The sequence below is a fragment of the Leptodactylus fuscus genome, chromosome 3 (assembly GCF_031893055.1).
Source record: "Leptodactylus fuscus isolate aLepFus1 chromosome 3, aLepFus1.hap2, whole genome shotgun sequence".
Classification (NCBI taxonomy): domain Eukaryota; kingdom Metazoa; phylum Chordata; class Amphibia; order Anura; family Leptodactylidae; genus Leptodactylus; species Leptodactylus fuscus.
This window is the reverse complement of record NC_134267.1, coordinates 26,403,762-26,426,311: the sequence shown is the minus strand read 5'-3', so window position 1 is coordinate 26,426,311 and position 22,550 is coordinate 26,403,762. Positions and strand designations below refer to the sequence as shown.

At 45.3% G+C, this 22,550-nt stretch overlaps 1 protein-coding gene across 2 annotated transcripts in view; it reads left to right on the top strand.

Annotated features, from left to right (window-relative positions):
* The first annotated feature begins 3,953 nt into the window (after nucleotides 1-3,953).
* LOC142197189 (uncharacterized) overlaps nucleotides 3,954-22,550 on the top strand; it is a 42,972-nt gene continuing 24,375 nt past the window's right edge. For both annotated transcript variants that reach the window (XM_075267315.1, XM_075267314.1), the window contains exons 1-13: nucleotides 3,954-4,036; nucleotides 4,887-5,395; nucleotides 13,182-13,298; nucleotides 14,537-14,656; nucleotides 14,905-15,090; nucleotides 15,200-15,283; nucleotides 16,325-16,443; nucleotides 17,392-17,506; nucleotides 18,024-18,101; nucleotides 18,187-18,302; nucleotides 18,539-18,668; nucleotides 18,747-18,805; nucleotides 18,892-18,955. In XM_075267315.1, the coding sequence (XP_075123416.1) occupies nucleotides 4,937-5,395; nucleotides 13,182-13,298; nucleotides 14,537-14,656; nucleotides 14,905-15,090; nucleotides 15,200-15,283; nucleotides 16,325-16,443; nucleotides 17,392-17,506; nucleotides 18,024-18,101; nucleotides 18,187-18,302; nucleotides 18,539-18,668; nucleotides 18,747-18,805; nucleotides 18,892-18,955 (1,647 nt within the window). In that variant the 5' untranslated portion in view covers nucleotides 3,954-4,036; nucleotides 4,887-4,936. The remainder of the gene's footprint in view (nucleotides 4,037-4,886; nucleotides 5,396-13,181; nucleotides 13,299-14,536; nucleotides 14,657-14,904; nucleotides 15,091-15,199; nucleotides 15,284-16,324; nucleotides 16,444-17,391; nucleotides 17,507-18,023; nucleotides 18,102-18,186; nucleotides 18,303-18,538; nucleotides 18,669-18,746; nucleotides 18,806-18,891; nucleotides 18,956-22,550) is intronic.

Sequence of the window (22,550 nt, the reverse complement as noted above, 5' to 3'; positions counted from 1 at the left end):
CAGGGGAATACAATCTATTACTATCTGTTATCAGCCATGTCCGGAGAGGAGAGGCCGACTGTAGGACAGGTGAGTACAATCTATTACTATCTGTTATCAGCCATGTCAGGAGGGGAGAGGCCGACTGTAGGACAGGTGAATACAATCTATTACTATCTGTTATCAGCCATGTCAGGAGGGGAGAGGCCGACTGTAGGACAGGTGAATACAATCTATTACTATCTGTTATTAGCCATGTCCGGAGAGGAGAGGCCGACTGTAGGACAGGTGACTACAATCTATTACTATCTGTTATCAGCCATGTCAGGAGAGGCCGACTGTAGGACAGGGGAATACAATCTATTACTATCTGTTATCAGCCATGTCAGGAGAGGAGAGGCCGACTGTAGGACAGGTGACTACAATCTATTACTATCTGTTATCAGCCATGTCAGGAGAGGAGAGGCCGACTGTAGGACAGGGGAATACAATCTATTACTATCTGTTATCAGTCATGTCAGGAGAGGAGAGGCTGACTGTAGGCCAGGTGAATACAATCTCTATTACTATCTGTTATCAGCCATATCAAGAAAGATGAGGCTTAATCTTAAATATTCTTCCTGGAGATAAGATATCATCACCCATTGGAGACCCTGGAGATAGTAATAAGACGGGAGGGTTTAATTGGTGGCGATTGATGTGACTTCTTTACATGACCCTTTGGTACTCCAGACACACCACAGTCAGTAGTTTTACTCTCTCTTTGGAACTGAAGTGTCAGTAAATTTTGCGACAAACTTACAGACCACCATTACTGAAAAATGAAAATAATGGGATGTAATAATGTGAGAAGAAACTTGACAGCTGCCGGCCGGGGACAGCCCATGTGACTAAAGAGGGGGGGGCAGGTGCGAGGGGGGGCATTTTGTGATGACATTTTGTAAAACTAATAAGCGGGGCAGGTACAGGGGGCAGCTGACAGGTACCTCGTGGTTAACCCTTCGTTTGCTTTCAGTTATGAGGGGGGCCAGTTATTTTTTGCACAGGGATTGTGGTCTTAATAGATTGCAAGCCAGAATTTCTGCCATAGTCACATAGTCTGTCTTGTGATTGATGGAAAAATTTTACTTTTCTGCTTTCTCTTCCATACCCCACCCCACAATGTAAGGGTTAATCCATAGCTAACAGGAGTGGACAGCTGCTATCCCCCAACTCAGCTGTTCCCCCCATCACATAGGAGGGCAGGCGACTTATAAAGAGCCAGGTGCCCCCCCACCACAAAGATCTGGTCACTGCCGAGCACTACAGGCTCGCACAGGCACTCACCATACAGAAGGTAAGGCTCCAGAGGTGAAATAATCTGCAGGAGATATCAGTTTGTATGTGAGGTAGAGGGACAGAGCAATGCTCTGCAGAGTGATCAGTAGTGTAATAGTCTGCATGACATGTACTGGGACAGGATCAGGGCACCTCTGTATATATGTATCAGGTAGTATATGGGCATCAGTGAGTGTCAGCTCAGTGGGGGAGGTCATGTGACCAGTGGCACTATATTCTGGTTATAGTAGTCCCTCTGCTGTACAGATTATGCAGTTCTCGGCCATCACATATACCCATCAGACCTAAACATACGGGGCCCTTATCCTTAAAGCTAACACAGCATAAAGAACAATAGAAAAAGCAATAGTGTTAAATACTGAGACAAGGTAACAAAGCCTCAGCAGTGTGAGCGGTTCTATTACACATGTTGGAAGCATCAGGGACAGTAAGATACACAGATCGGATACTAGTGCAGTACTTAAAGTGTTAACACTGAAGATGGAAGAATCTACTCAGTGATGTCATCAGGAAAGACTGCGAGACGCGAATTTTGTAACTTATCATGTGTGTACAGTAGTGATATAATGTATAGGGTGCAGCGGTAATATAGTGTACAGAGTGTAGTGGTAATATATAGGATGTAGCGGTGATGTAATGTACAGGGTGTTGTGATTATATAGGGTGTGGCGGTGATATGATGTACAGGGTGTAATGGTGATATAGTGTACAGTGTAGTGGTAATATATAGGGTGTAGTGGTGGTATGATGTACAGGGTGTAATGGTGATATAGTGTACAGTGTAGTGGTAATATATAGGGTGTAGTGGTGATATGATGTATAGGGTGTAATGGTGATATAGTGTACAGGGTGTAGTGATGGTATATAGGGTGTAGCGGTGATATAGTGTACAGACTGTAGTGGTAATATATAGGGTGTAGAGGTGATATAATGTACAGGGTGTTGTGATTATATATAGGGTGTAGTGGTGATATAATGTATAGGGTGTAATGGTGATATAGTGTATAGGGTGTAATGGTGATATAGTGTACAGTGTAGTGGTAATATATAGGGTGTAGTGGTGATATAATGTATAGGGTGTAATGGTGATATAGTGTATAGGGTGTAATGGTGATATAGTGTAGTGGTAATATATAGGGTGTAGCGGTGATATGATGTACAGGGTGTTGTGATTATATATAGGGTGTAATGGTGATATAGGGTACAGACTGTAGTGGTAATATATAGGGTGTAGTGGTGATATGATGTATAGGGTGTAGCGGTGATATAGTGTACAGGGTGTAGTGGTGATAAAGTGTACACTGTAGTGGTAATATATAGGGTGTAATGGTGATATAGTGTAGTGGTGATATATAGGGTGTAGTGGTGATATAGTGTACAGACTGTAGTGGTAATATATAGGTTGTAGTGGTGATATAATGTATAGGGTGTAGCGGTGATATAGTGTACAGGGTGTAGTGGTAATATATAGGGTGTAATGGTGATATAGTGTACAGTGTAGTGGTAATATATAGGGTGTAGCGGTGATATAGTGTACAGGGTGTAGTGGTAATATATAGGGTGTAGTGGTGATATATAGGGTGTAGTGGTGATATAATGTATAGGGTGTAATGGTGATATAGTGTACAGTGTAGTGGTGATATATAGGGTGTAGTGGTGATATATAGGGTGTGATGGTGATATAGTGTACAGACTGTAGTGGTAATATATAGGGTGTAGTGGTGATATAATGTATAGGGTGTAATGGTGATATAGTGTACAGGGTGTAGTGGTAATATATAGGGTGTAGTGGTGATATGATGTATAGGGTGTAATAGTGATATAGTGTACAGTGTAGTGGTAATATATAGGGTGTAGCGGTGATATAATGTATAGGGTGTAGTGGTAATATAGTGTACAGTGTAGTGGTAATATATAGGGTGTAATGGTGATATGTATAGGGTGTGATGGTGATATAGTATACAGTGTAGTGGTAATATATAGGGTGTAGTGTGTAATGGTGATATAGTGTACAGTGTAGTGGTAATATATAGGGTGTAGTGGTGATATGATGTATAGGGTGTAATGGTGATATAGTGTACAGGGTGTAGTGATGGTATATAGGGTGTAGCGGTGATATAGTGTACAGACTGTAGTGGTAATATAGTGTACAGTGTATTGGTGATATGATGTACAGGGTGTGATGCTGATATCAGGGTATAAGGTCCAGACTATATATGTATACATAGGTGCCCCCCAGGGGACAGATGACGTCAGAGGCTACTATAATCTGATAATATTGTCCCCCCTCCTGTGTTGCAGGTTCCCCTCGCCCCCCACCATGCCCGCCCCGCTCTTGCTGCTCCGCACCGTCCTCCTCCAGGCTCTCCGTAGTCGGGCGGCGGTGTCCGGGGGCCGGCAGCTGAGGCGGGGGGCGCGCTGGGCCGGGGGCCGCCTCTCCCTCCTGCTCCGGCGGCTCTGGGACTATCTGACGTCCGACCAGTTCCGGGAAGCCGTGCTCAGCTGTGTCCTCTGTCTGCTCAGCCTGGTCAGGAAGGTGGGTGAGGAGGGCCCCGGGGGCCACAGGGTGGGGCGGGGGAGGTATCGGGAGCCTGACAACTTAGCAGAACTGACAGCCGACCGATCTAACGGGATGGAGAGCGACCAAACCCAGACAAGCGATCGCTACTTCACATCGGCGGTGGATACAGCGAACCGGTCCTGCAGCCGATCAGTTACGGTGCGATAATCTGTAGGGATCTACTGACTATGTAATCTATAGGGATCAGAGTGAGGAGCATATAATCTATAGGGATCTGTGTACTGACCAGGCAATCTATAGGGATCTGTGTGAAGACCATGTAATTTATAGGGATCTGTGTGTGGACCATTTAACCTATAGGGATCTGTGTTCTGATCATGTAACCTTTAGGGATCTGTGTATTTATTATGTAATCTATAGGGATCTGTGTGCTGATTTTGTAATCTATGGGAATCTGTGTGAGAACAATGTAATCCATAGGGATCTGTGTTCTGACCTTGTAATCTATAGGGATCTGTGTTCTGACCATGTACTCTATAGGGATCTATTCTGACTTTGTAATCCATAGGAATCAGTGTGTGGACCTTGTAATCTATGGGAATCTGTGTTCTGAGCATGTAACCTGCAGGGATCTGTGTACTTACCATGTAATCTATAGGTAACCTACTGTGATTACCCTGTAATGTAGAAGAATATTCTGTGCTACAGTGTAATCTATCGTAAGATCTGATAACAATATAATCTTTAGGGTCTATTCACACAGAGTTCTTTGGTGCCTCCCGTTGACTTCAATGGGTTCCTTTTTCTGCTACTGGCAGTGTAATCCATTAGGGATCTGCTGATGTACTCTGGAGATGGCAGTGTAATCTATAGGGAACTACTGACCATATAATCTATCCAATGTGGGGGAGGGGTCACTGGCAGAGATGCAGAAACCATCAGAGTGTCAGTCCTGTTAGTAGACGAGATGGGAGGTGACACCAGAGAGCAGCAGAGCGGGCGCTCAGTACTTGTGCCTGGTCTCATCCTATTTATCTTCCTTCCACAGGAGTCCTCGGGCAGTAACCCCTAAATCCCTGACACCAACACAGCGCCACCATGAGGAAGCCGCAGCCATTTACGATCGGAACGAGACTTTCTATTCCAAAATGTCCAGACTTACCTACCTCTGATCCGGACATGGAAGGCGCCTCAAAGTCACGAAGCCTCAGCAACTGCATCCCTCAGGTGTCACCGCTGTCAGCTCTACGGGGGGGCGCCCTCTCTCGCAGTCCTGTCACTTGTCTGACAGATGGTGACCAATTGATTGCTGGATCTCTAGTGCGTTCCATTAGGAAGATCACCCTGTCCAGACAGGCGGACGGCGCGGTGCTGGGGGAGGGGACTGTAGCCATGAGCCCCCGATTACTCGCCAAAACCTCACATGGGAACTGTAATAATAATAACAGTCGCGGACTGAGACACGTATTAACGGACGGCACCGATCCCGCGCTTGACTGGTCTGTGAGAGATCCGAGGATGATAATCAGTGCGGAGGAATGTCATAGGACGGCCAAGGTAAGGGATCACCCTGTACCCCAGGTCCTGTAACCGGAGCCAAGATGGCCGCCAGTATGACATTACCGCCCCTCTCTCCCCATACCACAGGCGTCTCATCACTGGACGTTATTTATTATAATTATACTACTGGATTTGTGGGAGATCTGCAGCCCCCAGAGCTTACAATCTACCCCCAGCCATAGACGTAGCAATCGCCATCCAAAATAATATCATTAGTAAGAAACTGATAAATGAAACATTGTAACGATCTAAACAGTGTAACAACCTGCTGTTAGTCAGTGACTAGTATCACACCTGGAGGCAAGTAAGAGGAGGGGGAGATACATTGTAAGGGTGCATTCACACTACGTAACGCCGGGCGTGTATGAGAGCCGTACACGCCGGCGTTACAGCAGACTGCCGAACACTTCCCATTCACTTCAATGGGAGCGCTCGTAACAGCGGCGTTTACGAGCGCTCCCATTGAAGTGAATGGGAAGTGTTCGGCAGTCTGCCGTAATGCCCGCGTGTACGGCTCTCATACACGCCCGGCGTTACGTAGTCTGAATGCACCCTAAAGGTCCATTCACACGGAGAAAAATGGCGCTTTATTTGGCGCTGAATTTTCCACGGTGAAAAAAAGCCTCCCATTGATTTCAACGGGTTCCACTAGCTTTTTTTTTTTTCCACTCGTGGAATTTTCAAGAGCACATGGAAGGAATTGTCTCATCTATGTAGTATTTATATTACGCGGAGCAATCTGTCACTGACCTACCTTAGGTTATGTGTCCTATTATCTATCTATCTATCTATCTATCTATCTATCTATCTATCTCCTATCTAATATCTATCTATCTCATATCTATCTATCTCATATCTATCTATCTCATATCTATCTATCTATCTATCTATCTATCTATCTATCTATCTATCATCTATCTCCTATCTATCTATCTATCTATCTATCTATCTATCTCCTATCTATCTATCTATCTCCTATCTATCTATCTATCTATCTATCTATCTATCTATCTATCTATGTTCTATCTATCTATCTATCTATCTCCTATCTATCTATCTATCTATCTATCTATCTATCTATCTATCATCTATCTATCTATCTATCTATCTATCTATCTATCTATCTATCATCTCCTATCTATCTATCTATCTATCTATCTATCTATCTATCTATCTATCTATCTATCTATCTACTGCCAGTGCCATATGTTCTGTAATGTCTGTGGCTTCTCTCTCTGGCAGTGCAGTGGGCAGAGAAGGGTTAACTGGTAGCTGGCGTGCAACATCAGGATGGATGAGGTCATGGGGAAAGCTGACACAGTGTGATGGACTCCCCCCTGCCCCCCTTCCCCTCCCCGCCGCCCCCCCAATTACTCAGGGAAGGAAGTGAGGAGAAGCATGGAGGAGCCCAAACTACTCAAGACATTCCCCAGGGTCCGGCTGTTATGGGCCAGTAGGAGCCACAATCCCATTGTTATACATTGGTGCAGATCCCTGAGACCCCCAGGGGCCGATGACCTCACCTCTTACTGGAGCGGTTAGATTATGATAGGTTATTACACTTCACATGAGCACTCACATTCGGAGTCATGATAGATTGTAAGCTCTGTGCTCCGGGGCCGGAAGGTTTACACAGAAGTTCTGAAATATATTTTATATTTATATTTTGTTATTAAAGTTTGAAGTTTGTAAAATGAAAAATATTGGAAATTGATTGTTTTTCTATGGGATCTCTAATGTCATCAGTTTTAACCAGATACAGAACTCCAGGTGTATATAACACACAGAGCTGTTGTTGTACCTCCTGTATATAACACACAGAGTTGCGGCTGTACCTCCTGTATATAACAGACAGAGACGCACCTGTACCTCCTGTATATAACACACAGAGCTGTTGTTGTACCTCCTGTATATAACACACAGAGTTGCGGCTGTACCTCCTGTATATAACAGACAGAGACGCGCCTGTACCGCCTGTATATAACACACAGAGCTGTTGTTGTACCTCCTGTATATAACACACAGAGTTGCGGCTGTACCTCCTGTATATAACAGACAGAGACGCGCCTGTACCGCCTGTATATAACACACAGAGCTGTTGTTGTACCTCCTGTATATAACACACAGAGTTGCTGCTGTACCTACTGTATATAACAGACAGAGACGCGCCTGTACCACCTGTATATAACACACAGAGCTGCTGCTATACCTCATGTATATAACAAACAGAGCTGCGCTTGTATCTCCTGTATATAACACCCATAGCTGCAGCTGTACCTCCTGTATATAACACACAGAGCTGCGGCTGTACCTCCTGTATATAACACACAGAGCTGCGGCTGTACCTCCTGTATATAACACACAGAGCTGCGGCTGTACCTCCTGTATATAACACACAAAGATGCGGCTGTACCTCCTGTATATAGGACACAGAGCTGTTGTTGTACTTCCTGTATATAACATTCAGAGCTGCGACTGTACATCCTGTATATAAAACACAGAGCTGCACTTGTATCTCCTGTATATAACACACAGACCTGTTATTGTACTTCTGGTATATATCACTCAGAGCTGCGGCTGTACCTCCTGTATATAACACACAGCAGTGGCTGTACCTCTTGTATATAACACACACAGGTGTTGTTGTATCTCTTGTATATAACACACAGAGCTGTGGCTATAACTCCTGTATATAACACACGGAGCTGTTGTTGTACCTCCTGTATATAACACACAGAGCTGCGGCTGTAACTCCTGTATATAACACACAGCTGCAGCTGTACCTCCTGTATATAACACTCAGCTGCGGCTGTATCTCCTGTATATAACACACAGCTGTGGCTATACCTCCTGTATATAACATGCAGCTGCGGCTGTACCTCCTGTATATAACACACAGAGCTATTATTGTACCTCTTGCATATAACACTCAGAGCTGAGGCTGTACCTCCTGTATATAACACACACAGCTGTGGCTGTACCTCCTCTATATAATACACAGAGCTGTTGTTGTACTTCTTGTATATAACACACATAGGTGTTTTTGTACCTCCTGTATATAACACACACAGCTGCGCCTGTACCTCCTGCATATAGCACACACAGCTGTGGCTGTACCTCCTGTATATAACACACAGCTGCTGCTGTACCTCCTGTATATAACACACACAGCTGCGCCTGTACCTCCTGCATATAGCACACACAGCTGCGGCTGTACCTCCTGTATATAACACACAGCTGCGGCTGTAACTCCTGTATATAACACACAGACAGCTGTGGTTGTATCTCCTGTATATAACACACAGAACTGTTGTTGCACCTCTTGTATATAACACACATAGGTGTTGTTGTATCTCTTGTATATAACACACAGAGCTGTTGTTGTACCTCTTGTATATAACACACACAGAGCTGCGCCTGTACCTTCTGTATGTAACACACACAGTTGTGACTGTACCTCCTGTATATAACACAAAGCTGCGGCTGTATCTCCTGTATATAACACACACAGCTGTGGCTTTACCTCCTACATATAACACACACAGCTGTGGCTGTACTTCCTGTATTTAACACACATAGGTGTTGTTGTATCTCTTGTATATAACACACAGAGCTGTTGTTGTACCTCCTGTATATAACACACACAGCTGCGGCTGTACCTCTCGTATATAGCACTCAGAGCTGCGACTGTACCTCCTGTATATAGCACAAAGCTGCAGCTGTACCTCCTGTATATAACACACACAGCTGTGACTGTACGTCCTGTATATAATACACAGAGCTGTTGTTGTACCTCCTGTATATAACACACACAGCTGTGGCTGTACTTCCTGTATATAACACACAGAGCTGTTGTTGTACTTCTTGTATATAACACACATAGGTGTTGTTGTATCTCTTGTATATAACACAGACCGCTGTGCCTGTACCTCTTGCATATAACACACACAGCTGCGGCTGTACCTCCTGTATATAACACACACAGCTGCGGCTGTACCTCCTGTATATAACACACAGCTGCGGCTGTACCTCCTGTATATAATACACAGAGCTGTTGTTGTACCTCCTGTATATAACACACACAGCTGTGGCTGTACTTCCTTTATATAACACACAGAGCTGTTGTTGTACTTCTTGTATATAACACACATAGGTGTTGTTGTATCTCTTGTATATAACACAGACCGCTGCGCCTGTACCTCCTGTGTATAACACACACAACTGCGGCTGTACCTCCTCTATATAACACACAGAGCTGCTGCTGTACCTCTTGTATATAATACACACAGCTGCGGCTGTACCTCCTGTATATAACACAAAGCTGCGGCTGTACCTCCTGTATATAACACACACAGCTGCGGCTGTACCTCCTCTATATAACACACAGAGCTGCTGCTGTACTTTTTTTGTATAACGCACAGAGCTGCGGCTGTACCTCCTGTATATGACACAAAGCTGCGGCTGTACCTCCTGTATATAACACACAGAGCTGTTGTTGTACATCTTGTATATAACCCACATAGGTGTTGTTGTATCTCTTGTATATAGCACACAGAGCTGTTGTTGTACCTCCTGTATATAACACACACAGAGCTGCGGCTGTACCTCCTGTATATAACACACAGAGTTGCGGCTGTACTTTCTGTATATAACACACACACACACTGCTGCGGCTGTACCTCCTGTATATAACACACACACAGCTGCGGCTGTACCTCCTGTATATAACACACACACAGCTGCGGCTGTACCTCCTATATATAACACACAGCTGTGGCTGTACCTCCTATATATAACACACAGCTGTGGCTGTACCTCCTGTATATAACACACACACAGCTGCGGCTGTACCTCCTATATATAACACACACAGAGCTGCGGCTGTACCTCTTGTATATAACACAAAGCTGCGGCAGTACCTCCTGTATATAACACACAGAGCTCCTGTTGTACCTCCTGTATATAACACACATAGGTGTTGTATAATAATAATAATAATAATAAAAATTTTTATTTATATAGCGCCAACATATTCCGCAGCGCTGTACAATTTGTAGGGTTCAAATACAGACAGAAAGATACATTACAAAGAAAGTCATTTCACACAATGGGACTGAGGGCCCTGCCCGCCAGAGCTTACAATCTATGAGGTAGAGGGAGTGACACAAGAGGTAGCAGGGGCGGCATTGCTTATACAGGGGTCAGACACTTTTGTAATAGAGGTGACTGTCATTACACAAACATAAGACTTTATGAGCCGTCAACAGTCGTGTCCTTTAACATGTGGATGGAGCTTGGACCTATAAAGTTATCCTGAGATGACATCATATCATGTGGGGTAATGTGGGAGCGGGGACAGAGGAGGGTTAAGGGTTTACATTAGACATTGTGATAGGCCTGTCTGAAAAGATGCGTCTTTAGTTTGCGTTTGAAACTGTAGAAATTGGGAGTTAATCTTATTGTCCGGGGTAGAGCATTCCAGAGAAGTGGTGCAGCTCGGGAGAAGTCTTGTATACGAGCGTGGGAGGTGCTGATAATAGAGGATGTAAGTGTTAGGTCATTGAGTGAGCGGAGAACACGGGTTGGGCGGTAGACAGAGATGAGGGAGGAAATGTATGGAGGTGCGGCATTATGTAGAGCATTGTGGAGGAGGGGGATAACTTTATATTGTATTCTATAATGAATAGGCAGCCAGTGTAGCGACTGGCACAGACCAGAGGCCTCGCTGTAGCGTCTAGCCTGGTAGATGAGCCTGGCCGCTTCATTCAGAATAGATTGTAGAGGGGAGAGTTTAGTGAGGGGAAGACCGATTAGTAAGGAGTTACAGTAGTCAAGGAGAGAATCTGTTGTATATTCAAATCAAATCAAATAGGCTTTATTGGCACGTCCGAATGGATATTTGGCATTGCCAAAGCTAGTAAAGTGGGGGGAGGAGTTGGAGTAGAGGGGGAGAGTATGGGTGGGGTGGCTGATTTGGGGTATAACAGTCTGTGGAGTCACAACAAAATAACACAACAACACAACTCAGCACAACAACACAACAAAACAACACCATGACACAATAACACAACACAATAAAACACCACCACAACACAACAACTCCACAACACAACAATACCACAACAACATACAACACAACAACACAATACTACAACACAACAAAACAACAACACAACACCACCACGACACAACACAACACCACGACACACCAACACCACAACTACAACACAATAACACAACACAACAACATAACACACACACAGCTGCGGCTGTACCTCCTGTACATAACACACACAGCTGTTGTTGTAGCCAGCTTTTCCAGAATTGCCTGTATAGTGTTATTCTGGATGACTTTCATTATTACAATCCATTCAGTATTTGGAGGGGGGAATTCGGCTTCTGTCTGCTCAGATTATGGGATCTCCTATGTGAATCCTTTTTATCACCCCGGGGCGGCCGCCCTATGACCCTGCTGGGCCTCATAGTGGACAAAACCTCTCTTGTGTCTAAGCTGGGTGCGCCCTGACCTCACCCGGGAAGTGTTGCCCCCGTATTAACCCCTGATATTTTGACTCTCTATGAGATCTCTCACTGTGCAGCGATGATGTAAGGCTGGAAATGTATGGGGCCCAGTATCTGCAGGGGCCACATGAGCAGGACCTTCCCCCAGAGTCCATCCCCGGCCATCTCTCTCTGGGGTCCTTTCCTAGCATTACTAAGAACATCTACTGTAGTCCTATCTGGAGCTGCAACAATTCTGTATTTGTGTCTTATTATATGCTCCAGTCACATTTAGAGCTGCAGTCACAATTCTGCTGTGCTATATCCTCCAGTCACATCTACGGTTACCGCACTGCTGTATGATCATGTCGTGGTCACATCCAGAGATACAGCCACTTATTTGCACTTTATTTCTTACTCTTCAGTCACATCCAAAGCAGCACAGTAGTATCAATTCTACCAATGGAGCATCCGGATTTGTCACAATTTTGCTCTTACAAAGAGCAGCAATAAAAGTTCAGTTGTTACAAAGTGTCTTCTGCTCCAGTTACATCCAGATACGGAGCTCTGGATGTGACTAGAGTGTAAACCATAATGTAACGGCAGAATAGTGAATGTGAGCTATAGAAGAGACTGGAGTGTAAGACTTAATCACAGAAGTGTCACTGCAGCTCTGGATGTTACTGGAGTATAAGACATAGTATAACCCCAGATTTGTAACTGCAGCTTTAGATGTGGCTGGAGTGTAATACATTGTGTTTTATCCTCCAGTTACCTCCAGAGCAGCAATGACAATTCAGTTGTTACAAAGTGTCTTGTGCTCCAGATACAGAGCTCTGGATATGACTAGAGTGCAAGACTTGATATAACAGCAGAATAGTGAATGCAGCTCTGGATATGACTGGAGAATAAGACCTGATGTAACAGCAGAAGTATCATTACAGCTCTGGAGACGGCTAGAGTGTAAGACTTGATATAACAGCAGAAGTGTGTCTGCAGCTCTGGATGTGACTAGAGGATAAGACCTGATGTAACCACAGAATTGTGAGCGGCGTATATGACATGTTATGGGGTTGACCCTGTGTCATGTTTCCTCTAGTTACCTCTCAGTCTGTCTTGCACAGTCCTGGAGGATTCTGGTAAAAATGAAGGAAATGCCGATCCTTCAGTCTTATGAGACAAGTTGTACAGTGCTGCGGAATATGTGGACCACTACAGAAATAAAATATATTATTATTATGAGGGGCCCGGGCACTTGGGGTCTGATGTCCATCTCTTGCAGAGTCCTGGATCCCCCTGTGCTTCTGCCTTCAGTGACGGTGTAAGGACGGCGCCCCCTGCTGGAAGAGCCTCCAGTGAGCCCCAGAACATTGCACAGCTCAGCCGGGAGATCAAGCAGGTACTCGGGGAAGGGAAGGGGGGGGCTCCTGTAGTGTAAGTGGGCAGAATTCTTATTACCCTGCATATTGCTCCTTTGTTGTCTCCTCACTGACCTCTTATATGACCCCAGGTGCTGCAGGGGTTAATGCCCCCTCATTAGAATATAATAGTGTCAGGCTTTGGGGCATGGACTGGCTCTGCCCTCTAGTCGCTGACCAGTTTGGGCTTGAGCAGTCACCAGTGTTGTCAGATTTCTATGTAGCTTCCCAGGACCTCAGCCAAGTGACCCCTGTGCTATCTGGGCCCTGGACAAGAGACATACTGCCATGTGTCAGTAAGGAGGGAGGAGGGGACACTATGTGTTAGTAAGAGCAGAGGATGGTATACTATGTGTCAGTAAGAGGAGGGTGGTATATACTATGTGTCAGTAAGAGGGGAGGATGGTATACTATGTGTCAGTAAGAGGGCAGGATGGTATAATACATATGTGTCAGTAAGAGGGGAGGATGGTATACTATGTGTCAGTAAGAGGGGAAGATGGTATACTATGTGTCAGTAAGAGGGGAGGATGGTATACTATGTATCAGTAAGAGGGGAGGATGGTATACTATGTGTCAGTAAGAGGAGAGGATGGTATACTATGTGTCAGTAAGAGGGGAAGATGGTATACTATGTATCAGTAAGAGGAGAGGATGGTATACTATGTGTCAGTAAGAGGGGAAGATGGTATACTATGTATCAGTAAGAGGGGAGGATGGTATACTATGTGTCAGTAAGAGGAGAGGATGGTATACTATGTGTCAGTAAGAGGGGAGGATGGTATAATATGTGTCAGTAAGAGGGGAAGATGGTATACTATGTGTCAGTAAGAGGGGAGGATGGTATACTATGTGTCAGTAAGAGGAGAGGATGGTATAATATGTGTCAGTAAGAGGGGAGGATGGTATACTATGTGTCAGTAAGAGGAGAGGATGGTATACTATGTGTCAGTAAGAGGGGAGGATGGTATAATATGTGTCAGTAAGAGGGGAAGATGGTATAATATGTGTCAGTAAGAGGGGAGGATGGTATACTATGTGTCAGGAAGAGGGGAGGATGGTATACTATGTGTCAGTAAGAGGGGAGGATGGTATACTATGTGTCAGGAAGAGGGGAGGATGGTATACTATGTGTCAGTAAGAGGTATATGATTACATGGAGCGGGTGTCTCTGTCTCTCTCTGGTGTCAGCCCCCTCACATCACTTTATCTTCTATAGGCAGAGACCTGGGTGCGGTGTAAACTGCAGGACCTGACTGATGGGGGCGACGTCTGCCCCTCAGCCCTATTACAGAGAGACATCCAGGGATTCGAGAGCACAGTCATGAAACTGAGCCAGGTTTGTCCATCAGTAGCCACCACAACATAACTGCCCCCATTATATTATAACTGCCCCCATTACATTATAATTATCCCCTATTGTATTATAACTGCCCCATTATATTAGAACTACCCTCATCACATTATATCTGCCCCCTACGTCCCCCAGTACCTTATATCAATACTCCCTAACACCCCATAAGCCCCGCCCCCAGTACTATGAGCCCGCCTTTTTGATGACTATCACTCTCACCATCCTCCTTACAGATGGTTGACCACATGTGCCGTTCTCAGCCCGCCGCTGCCGCCCACTCCCAGCTCCAGGCTCTACGGAACCAATGGCAACTACTGAAGCAAATGGCCGCCTGTCAGAAGAGCGCGGTGGGAGGAGCTACAACTCTGCTGGAGTTTAATAAGAAGGCAGATGAGCTGGAGATGTGGATGAGGGAGAAGGTGAGAGGAGATCACATGACCTGCATCCCAAAACTGGGAGTCTCTGGTGCCAGTGACCACGCTGTGTACACAGTATATACATAGCTATATACCCTTACTGTCTCCTCAGGAGGAGGTCCCCCCGCTCCATGTCCTCCTGGATGAGAACCTTGACAAAATTCAGATCACCCGCAAAATCCTGGTCCTGAAACAGGTGAGAGCAGGACGGGAAAATAATGGCGTCCATCCATGACCGCTATGTAAGAGACATGGCTAATAGACCCCCAGGTCAGTGATCCTCCAGGTCAGTGATTCCCCCCCCATGTCAGTGAGTGATTCCCCCCCAGGTCAGTGATCCCTCAGGTCTGTGATTCCTCAGGTCTATGATTCCCCCCCATGTCAGTAATTCCCACCCCATGTCACTGATACCCCCCCAGGTTAGTAATCCTCCAGGTCAGTGATCCCTCAGGTCAGTGATTCCCTCAGGTCAGTGATTCCCCAGGTCAGTGATTCCCCCCCATATCAGTGATTCCCCCCCATGTCAGTAATCCTCCAGGTCAGTGATCCCTCAGGTCAGTGATTCCCCAGGTCAGTGATTCCTCCCCAGGTCAGTGATTCCCCCCCATATCAGTGATTCCCCCCCATGTCAGTAATCCTCCAGGTCAGTGATCCCTCAGGTCATTGATTCCCCAGGTCAGTGATTCCTCCCCAGGTCAGTGATTCCTCCCCCATGTCAGTGATTCCCCCCCCCCCCATGTCACTGATACCCCAGGTCAGTGATCCTCCCATGTCAGTGATTCCCCCCATGTCAGTAATCCATCAGGTCAGTGATCCCCCAAGTCAGTGATCTCCCCCATGTAAGTGATCCCCCAGGTCAGTGATCCCCCCAGGTAAATGATCCCCCAGGTCAGTGATACCCCCATGTAAGTGATCCAGGTCAGGTCAGTGTTCAACCACAGGTCAGTGATCCCCCCCAGGTCAAAGATCACCAAGATCAGTAATCCTCCAGATCATGTTTTCCCCCAATTTTGTCTTAATTCCCCCCCACCCGCACCTCCTAATATTACATTCTCTGGTGAGCGGTGACCATCTTAAGTGTCACCATCCATACAAGTCACTGACCCATAAGCTGAATAGTGTTTACTTGGCAGCTGAATCATTACAGTATGCAAGTCGGGGTTCGGGGGGACCCTCAAAAGATAGGACATTAGTACTAGGAGAAGGCGCCGCTTATCAGTGTCTGCTTCTCCCCCAGGAGCAGATCCATTACTGCAACCTGCAAGACAACATCAACAGCCTGGCCCAGAAGCTGGAGAAGCCGGGGCGGCCGGAGAGCAGAGCAGCGTCCACCCGCTGCAAGCACCTCAACCGCATGTAAAGTGAACCTCGAAACACCCAGAACTCGTATCTATCCCTGGGAAAGCTGAGTGACTATATATTGCCACCATTAAAGCTCTCAAAAGGGCTGTAACCCAACTTTCCCATTATCCCAAAGGGCAGATAGAAGGCAGTAAACCAAGAATAGCTGGGTGACCAACTCTGGGCCCCGTAATGGCAGATATATTGGAGGGCCCCTGATCTTGGGGGTCTCTGTTTATAAAAAGGAAGGTTTAGGGTAAGTTCACATGTAGGAATTTACCACAGATTTGGGAGCGGATTATACCCCGAATCTGCCTCCCATTGTTTTCAAGCACAGGTAAAAAAATTGCGTCCTGCCCGATTTACCGCGGATTCTGCAGTTTTGTAGTCTCTGTCGATTAGGCCCATCCCCCGGCCGAATATGGTGGCGGAAAATGAAGAGGAATTCCGCCATGTGAACATACCCGTGAAGAGCATCGCAACTTTGTCGCGGCTTTTCTCTGCCAACTAAGCTGGGTCAAATGGAAAGGGATCTTCGGAATCCGCGGCGAGATCGAGCAGGGCCCTGAATTTTTCCACGTCCTTCATGCGATATCTTCCTCTCAATGAAAACAATGGGAGACAGATTCGTAGCGGAATCTGCAGCGGATTCGGTGGGTGGAATCCGCCCCTAAATCTGTGGTAGAGTCCTACGTGTGTGCGTACCCTCACCCCTCAGGATTGGTAGCTGTAAAGGCAGCCATATTGGTTATCATCCAGCTTTCCCAGTAACAGTTATCACTAAGATCTGTACATGTAGCGGTGTCTCAAGAGGTCATAGGTCACATCTAGTGTGCGGCCACATTGATCTCAGTTCCTGGGGTAACTATGGCTCCTGATGTTATGAGGGGTGAGAACACCCCACTGATATCACCACGCGACCTGGATTTGGTCCTGATATTGAGTTTCCGTCTGTCCTGACAGGTGGCTGCGGCTTCAGACCGCACTACACGAATATCACCAGAGTCTGCAGTTAGCACTAGAGGCAGCTTCATTGTGGCACCAGGCGGACGCCATCCTGAGAGCCATGCAGGAGAAGGTGAGAGGCCGAGGGATCCTGCAGTGTTAGACTGGAGCAGTGTGTGCTGTGTATGGTGGTACAGTATGCGCGGTGTATTGCGGTACAATGTGTGCTGTGTATGGCGGTGATGTGTTCTGTGTATGGCGGTACAGTGTGTTCTGTGTATGGCGGTACAGTGTGTTCTGTGTATGGCGGTGCAGTGTGTGCTGTGTATGGCAATGTAGTGTGTGCGGTGTATGATGGTTTTGTTGTGAGCTGTGTATGGCAGTGTGCTTTCTATGGCGGTGCTGTGTATGGCAGCGCACTGTATAGCGGTGCAGTGTGTGCTGTGTATGGCGGTGCAGTGTGTTCTGTATTACAGTGGTGTTTCCTGTGTATGACGGTGGTGTGTGCTGTGTATGGCGGTGCAGTGTGTGCATTGTGGTGTGTATGGCAGTGGTGTGTGCTGCGTATGGGTACACACACTGTACACTGTATTTTGATATCATGGAGTTGAGGGTCACTACCACTCAGTTTCTCTCCCCCCCCCCCCCAGGGTCGCTGCACAGTGATACAGAACAGAGATGATGGACGTGGAGATCAGGATCTGAGGGACATCGCTGGCCAGATCATGGTAGGAGGAGGCGGCTGGAGGAGGTGCATGCAGTGGCGCCCCCTCTGGGTGTTCTGGGGATTCATCTCCACTGTCTCTCCTGCAGATGTTGGATGTCGCCGTCTCCCAGGTGTCCAATCTCCATCCTTTGCTGTCATCACGAGCCTCGCACAAGCAGCGCCAGGTGAAGGAGCGATGGGCCCGGCTCCAGCTCACGCTCCGGTATGATGAATACTTCTCATGGTGCACTGCTCTGTGCTGCAATGCATTGTTGGAGATGTAGTGCTGTCTACTGTATAGCACTCACTTGCTTTGCCTGATATTAACCCTAGATGTTCTGCCTCCCACTACACCATAACATGCACTGTACATTGTAACAAACCCTCAGCTGTGTAGTAGCGCTGACTCTCGCCATTCCTATAAGTGATCCTGATAATTCTGCCATTAATGTCTCCAAGGGCCGAGAAAACCTCAAGGAGCGCAACATCCACTGTTCCCACCGATCCGCCAACCTTCAGGACCCCAGAGCAGAGCAGCGTGGGAAACCAAAAGCAAAGCCCCTTGGGATGTGGCGGCCCCACATGTCAGGTCAGGGGGAGGGGCCGGCTCTTCTTCTCCCTTTAGAAGTTTTCGGCTATAACAGAAGATTTTTTTTTTTGTTTACAGAGAGAAAAGACAAATGAGGAGAGAAAAACCAGGAGCCAGGGGCCCGCCGTGTCCAGGAGGTATATAACATATGTATATATGATGTGCTATATACAGGAGCCGTATAGAGAGGCCGAGAACTCACTGACTGTCTCCTCTATATCAGGTCAGAAACCAATCAAAGTCCTCAGAACAGTCACCGACCTCCTGGACCGCCTGAGAGCCCAGAGGTGAGCGCCACAACAGAGCCTATAGATATTATATACTGACCACCCCAGCGCTATAGATATTATATACTGACCACCCCAGAGCATATAGATATTATATACTACCCACACCAGAGCTATAGATATTATATACTGACCACCCCAGAGCTATAGATATTATATACTACCCACACCAGAGCACATTGATATTATATACTGCCCACCCCAGAGCTATAGATATTATATACCGCCCACCCCAGAGCTATAGATATTATATACTGACCACCCCAGCGCTATAGATATTATATACTGCCCACACCAGAGCTATAGATATTATATACTGACCACCCCAGAGCTATAGATATTATATACTGACCACCCCAGAGCTATAGATATTATATACTACCCACCCCAGAGCTATAGATATAATATACTGACCACCCCAGAGCTATAGATATTATATACCGCCCACCCCAGAGCTATAGATATTATATACTGACCACCCCAGTGCTATAGATATTATATACTGCCCACACCAGAGCTATAGATATTATATACCGCCCACCCCAGAGCTATAGATATTATATACTGACCACCCCAGAGCTATAGATATTATATACCGCCCACCCCAGAGCTATAGATATTATATACCGCCCACCCCAGAGCTATAGATATTATATACTGACCACCCCAGTGCTATAGATATTATATACTGCCCACACCAGAGCTATAGATATTATATACCGCCCACCCCAGAGCTATAGATATTATATACCGACCACCCCAGAGCTATAGATATTATATACCGCCCACCCCAGAGCTATAGATATTATATACTGCCCACACCAGAGCTATAGATATTATATACCGCCCACCTCAGAGCTATAGATATTATATACTGACCACCCCAGAGCTATAGATATTATATACTGACCACCCCAGAGCTATAGATATTATATACTACCCACCCCAGAGCTATAGATATTATATACTGACCACCCCAGAGCTATAGATATTATATACCGCCCACCCCAGAGCTATAGATATTATATACTGACCACCCCAGCGCTATAGATATTATATACTGCCCACACCAGAGCTATAGATATTATATACTACCCACACCAGAGCACATTGATATTATATACTGCCCACCCCAGAGCTATAGATATTATATACCGCCCACCCCAGAGCTATAGATATTATATACTGCCCACCCCAGAGCATATAGATATATTATATACTGCCCACGCCAGAGCTATAGATATTATATACTGCCCACCCCAGAGCTATAGATATTATATACTGCCCACCCCAGAGCTATAGATATTATATACTGCCCACTCCAGAGCTATAGATATTATATACTGCCCACCCCAGAGCTATAGATATTATATACTGCCCACCCCAGAGCTATAGATATTATATACTGACCACCCCAGAGCTATAGATATTATATACTGCCTACCCCAGAGCTATAGATATTATATACTGACCACCCCAGAGCTATAGATATTATATACTACCCACACCAGAGCATATAGATATTATATACTGACCACCCCAGAGCTATAGATATTATATACTGACCACCCCAGAGCTATAGATATTATATACTACCCACACCAGAGCATATAGATATTATATACTGACCACCCCAGAGCTATAGATATTATATACTGACCACCCCAGAGCTATAGATATTATATACTACCCACACCAGAGCATATAGATATTATATACTGACCACCCCAGAGCTATAGATATTATATACTGACCACCCCAGCGCTATAGATATTATATACTGACCACCCCAGAGCTATAAATATTATATACTGCCTACCCAGAGCTATAGATATTATATACTGACCACCCCAGAGCATATAGATATTATATACTGACCACCCCAGAGCTATAGATATTATATACTACCCACCCCAGAGCTATAGATATTATATACTGACCACCCCAGAGCTATAGATATTATATACCGCCCACCCCAGAGCTATAGATATTATATACTGACCACCCCAGCGCTATAGATATTATATACTGCCCGCACCAGAGCTATAGATATTATATACTACCCACACCAGAGCACATTGATATTATATACTGCCCACCCCAGAGCTATAGATATTATATACCGCCCACCCCAGAGCTATAGATATTATATACTGCCCACCCCAGAGCATATAGATATATTATATACTGCCCACGCCAGAGCTATAGATATTATATACTGCCCACCCCAGAGCTATAGATATTATATACTGCCCACCCCAGAGCTATAGATATTATATACTGCCCACTCCAGAGCTATAGATATTATATACTGCCCACCCCAGAGCTATAGATATTATATACTGCCCACCCCAGAGCTATAGATATTATATACTGACCACCCCAGAGCTATAGATATTATATACTGCCTACCCCAGAGCTATAGATATTATATACTGACCACCCCAGAGCTATAGATATTATATACTACCCACACCAGAGCATATAGATATTATATACTGACCACCCCAGAGCTATAGATATTATATACTGACCACCCCAGAGCTATAGATATTATATACTACCCACACCAGAGCATATAGATATTATATACTGACCACCCCAGAGCTATAGATATTATATACTGACCACCCCAGCGCTATAGATATTATATACTGACCACCCCAGAGCTATAAATATTATATACTGCCTACCCAGAGCTATAGATATTATATACTGACCACCCCAGAGCATATAGATATTATATACTGACCACCCCAGAGCATATAGATATTATATACTGCCCACCCCAGAGCTATAGATATTATATACTGACCACCCCAACCGCTATAGATATTATATACTGCCCACCCCAGAGCTATAGATATTATATACTGCCCACCTCAGAGCTATAGATATTATATACTGCCCACCCCAGAGCTATAGATATTATATACTGACCACCCCAGAGCTATAGATATTATATACTGACCACCCCAGCGCTATAGATATTATATACTGACCACCCCAGAGCTATAGATATTATATACTGCCTACCCAGAACTATTGATATTATATACTGCCCACCCGAGAGCTATAGATATTATATAATGGTTTCTTCACAGCTATAGATATTACTACATATTATATAGTGCCAACCTCAGAGCTTATAGATGTATACTGCCCACCCCAGAACCTATAGATGTAATATACTGCCCAACTTAGAGCCTATATACATGATATAATGTCCATCTCATGCCTACCCCATAGCCTATATATTTTATATACTGCCCACATCAGATCCGATAGATATTATATCCCTTCCACATAAGAGCCCATAGACATTATTATATACTGCCCACCTCAGAACCTATACACATTACTATATACTGCCCATCCCAGAGACTATAGACGATATTATATACTGTCCATTTCAGAATCTCTAGATATTATATGCTTTCCACCCCAGATCCTATAGACATTATACATTGCTCACCTGCAAGTGTATAGATATAATTATATACTGCCCACCTCAGAGCCTATAGATGTTATTATATACCGCCCACCTATAGATGTACGCTATACTCCTATAATAACCTCCTTGTATTGACCCCCA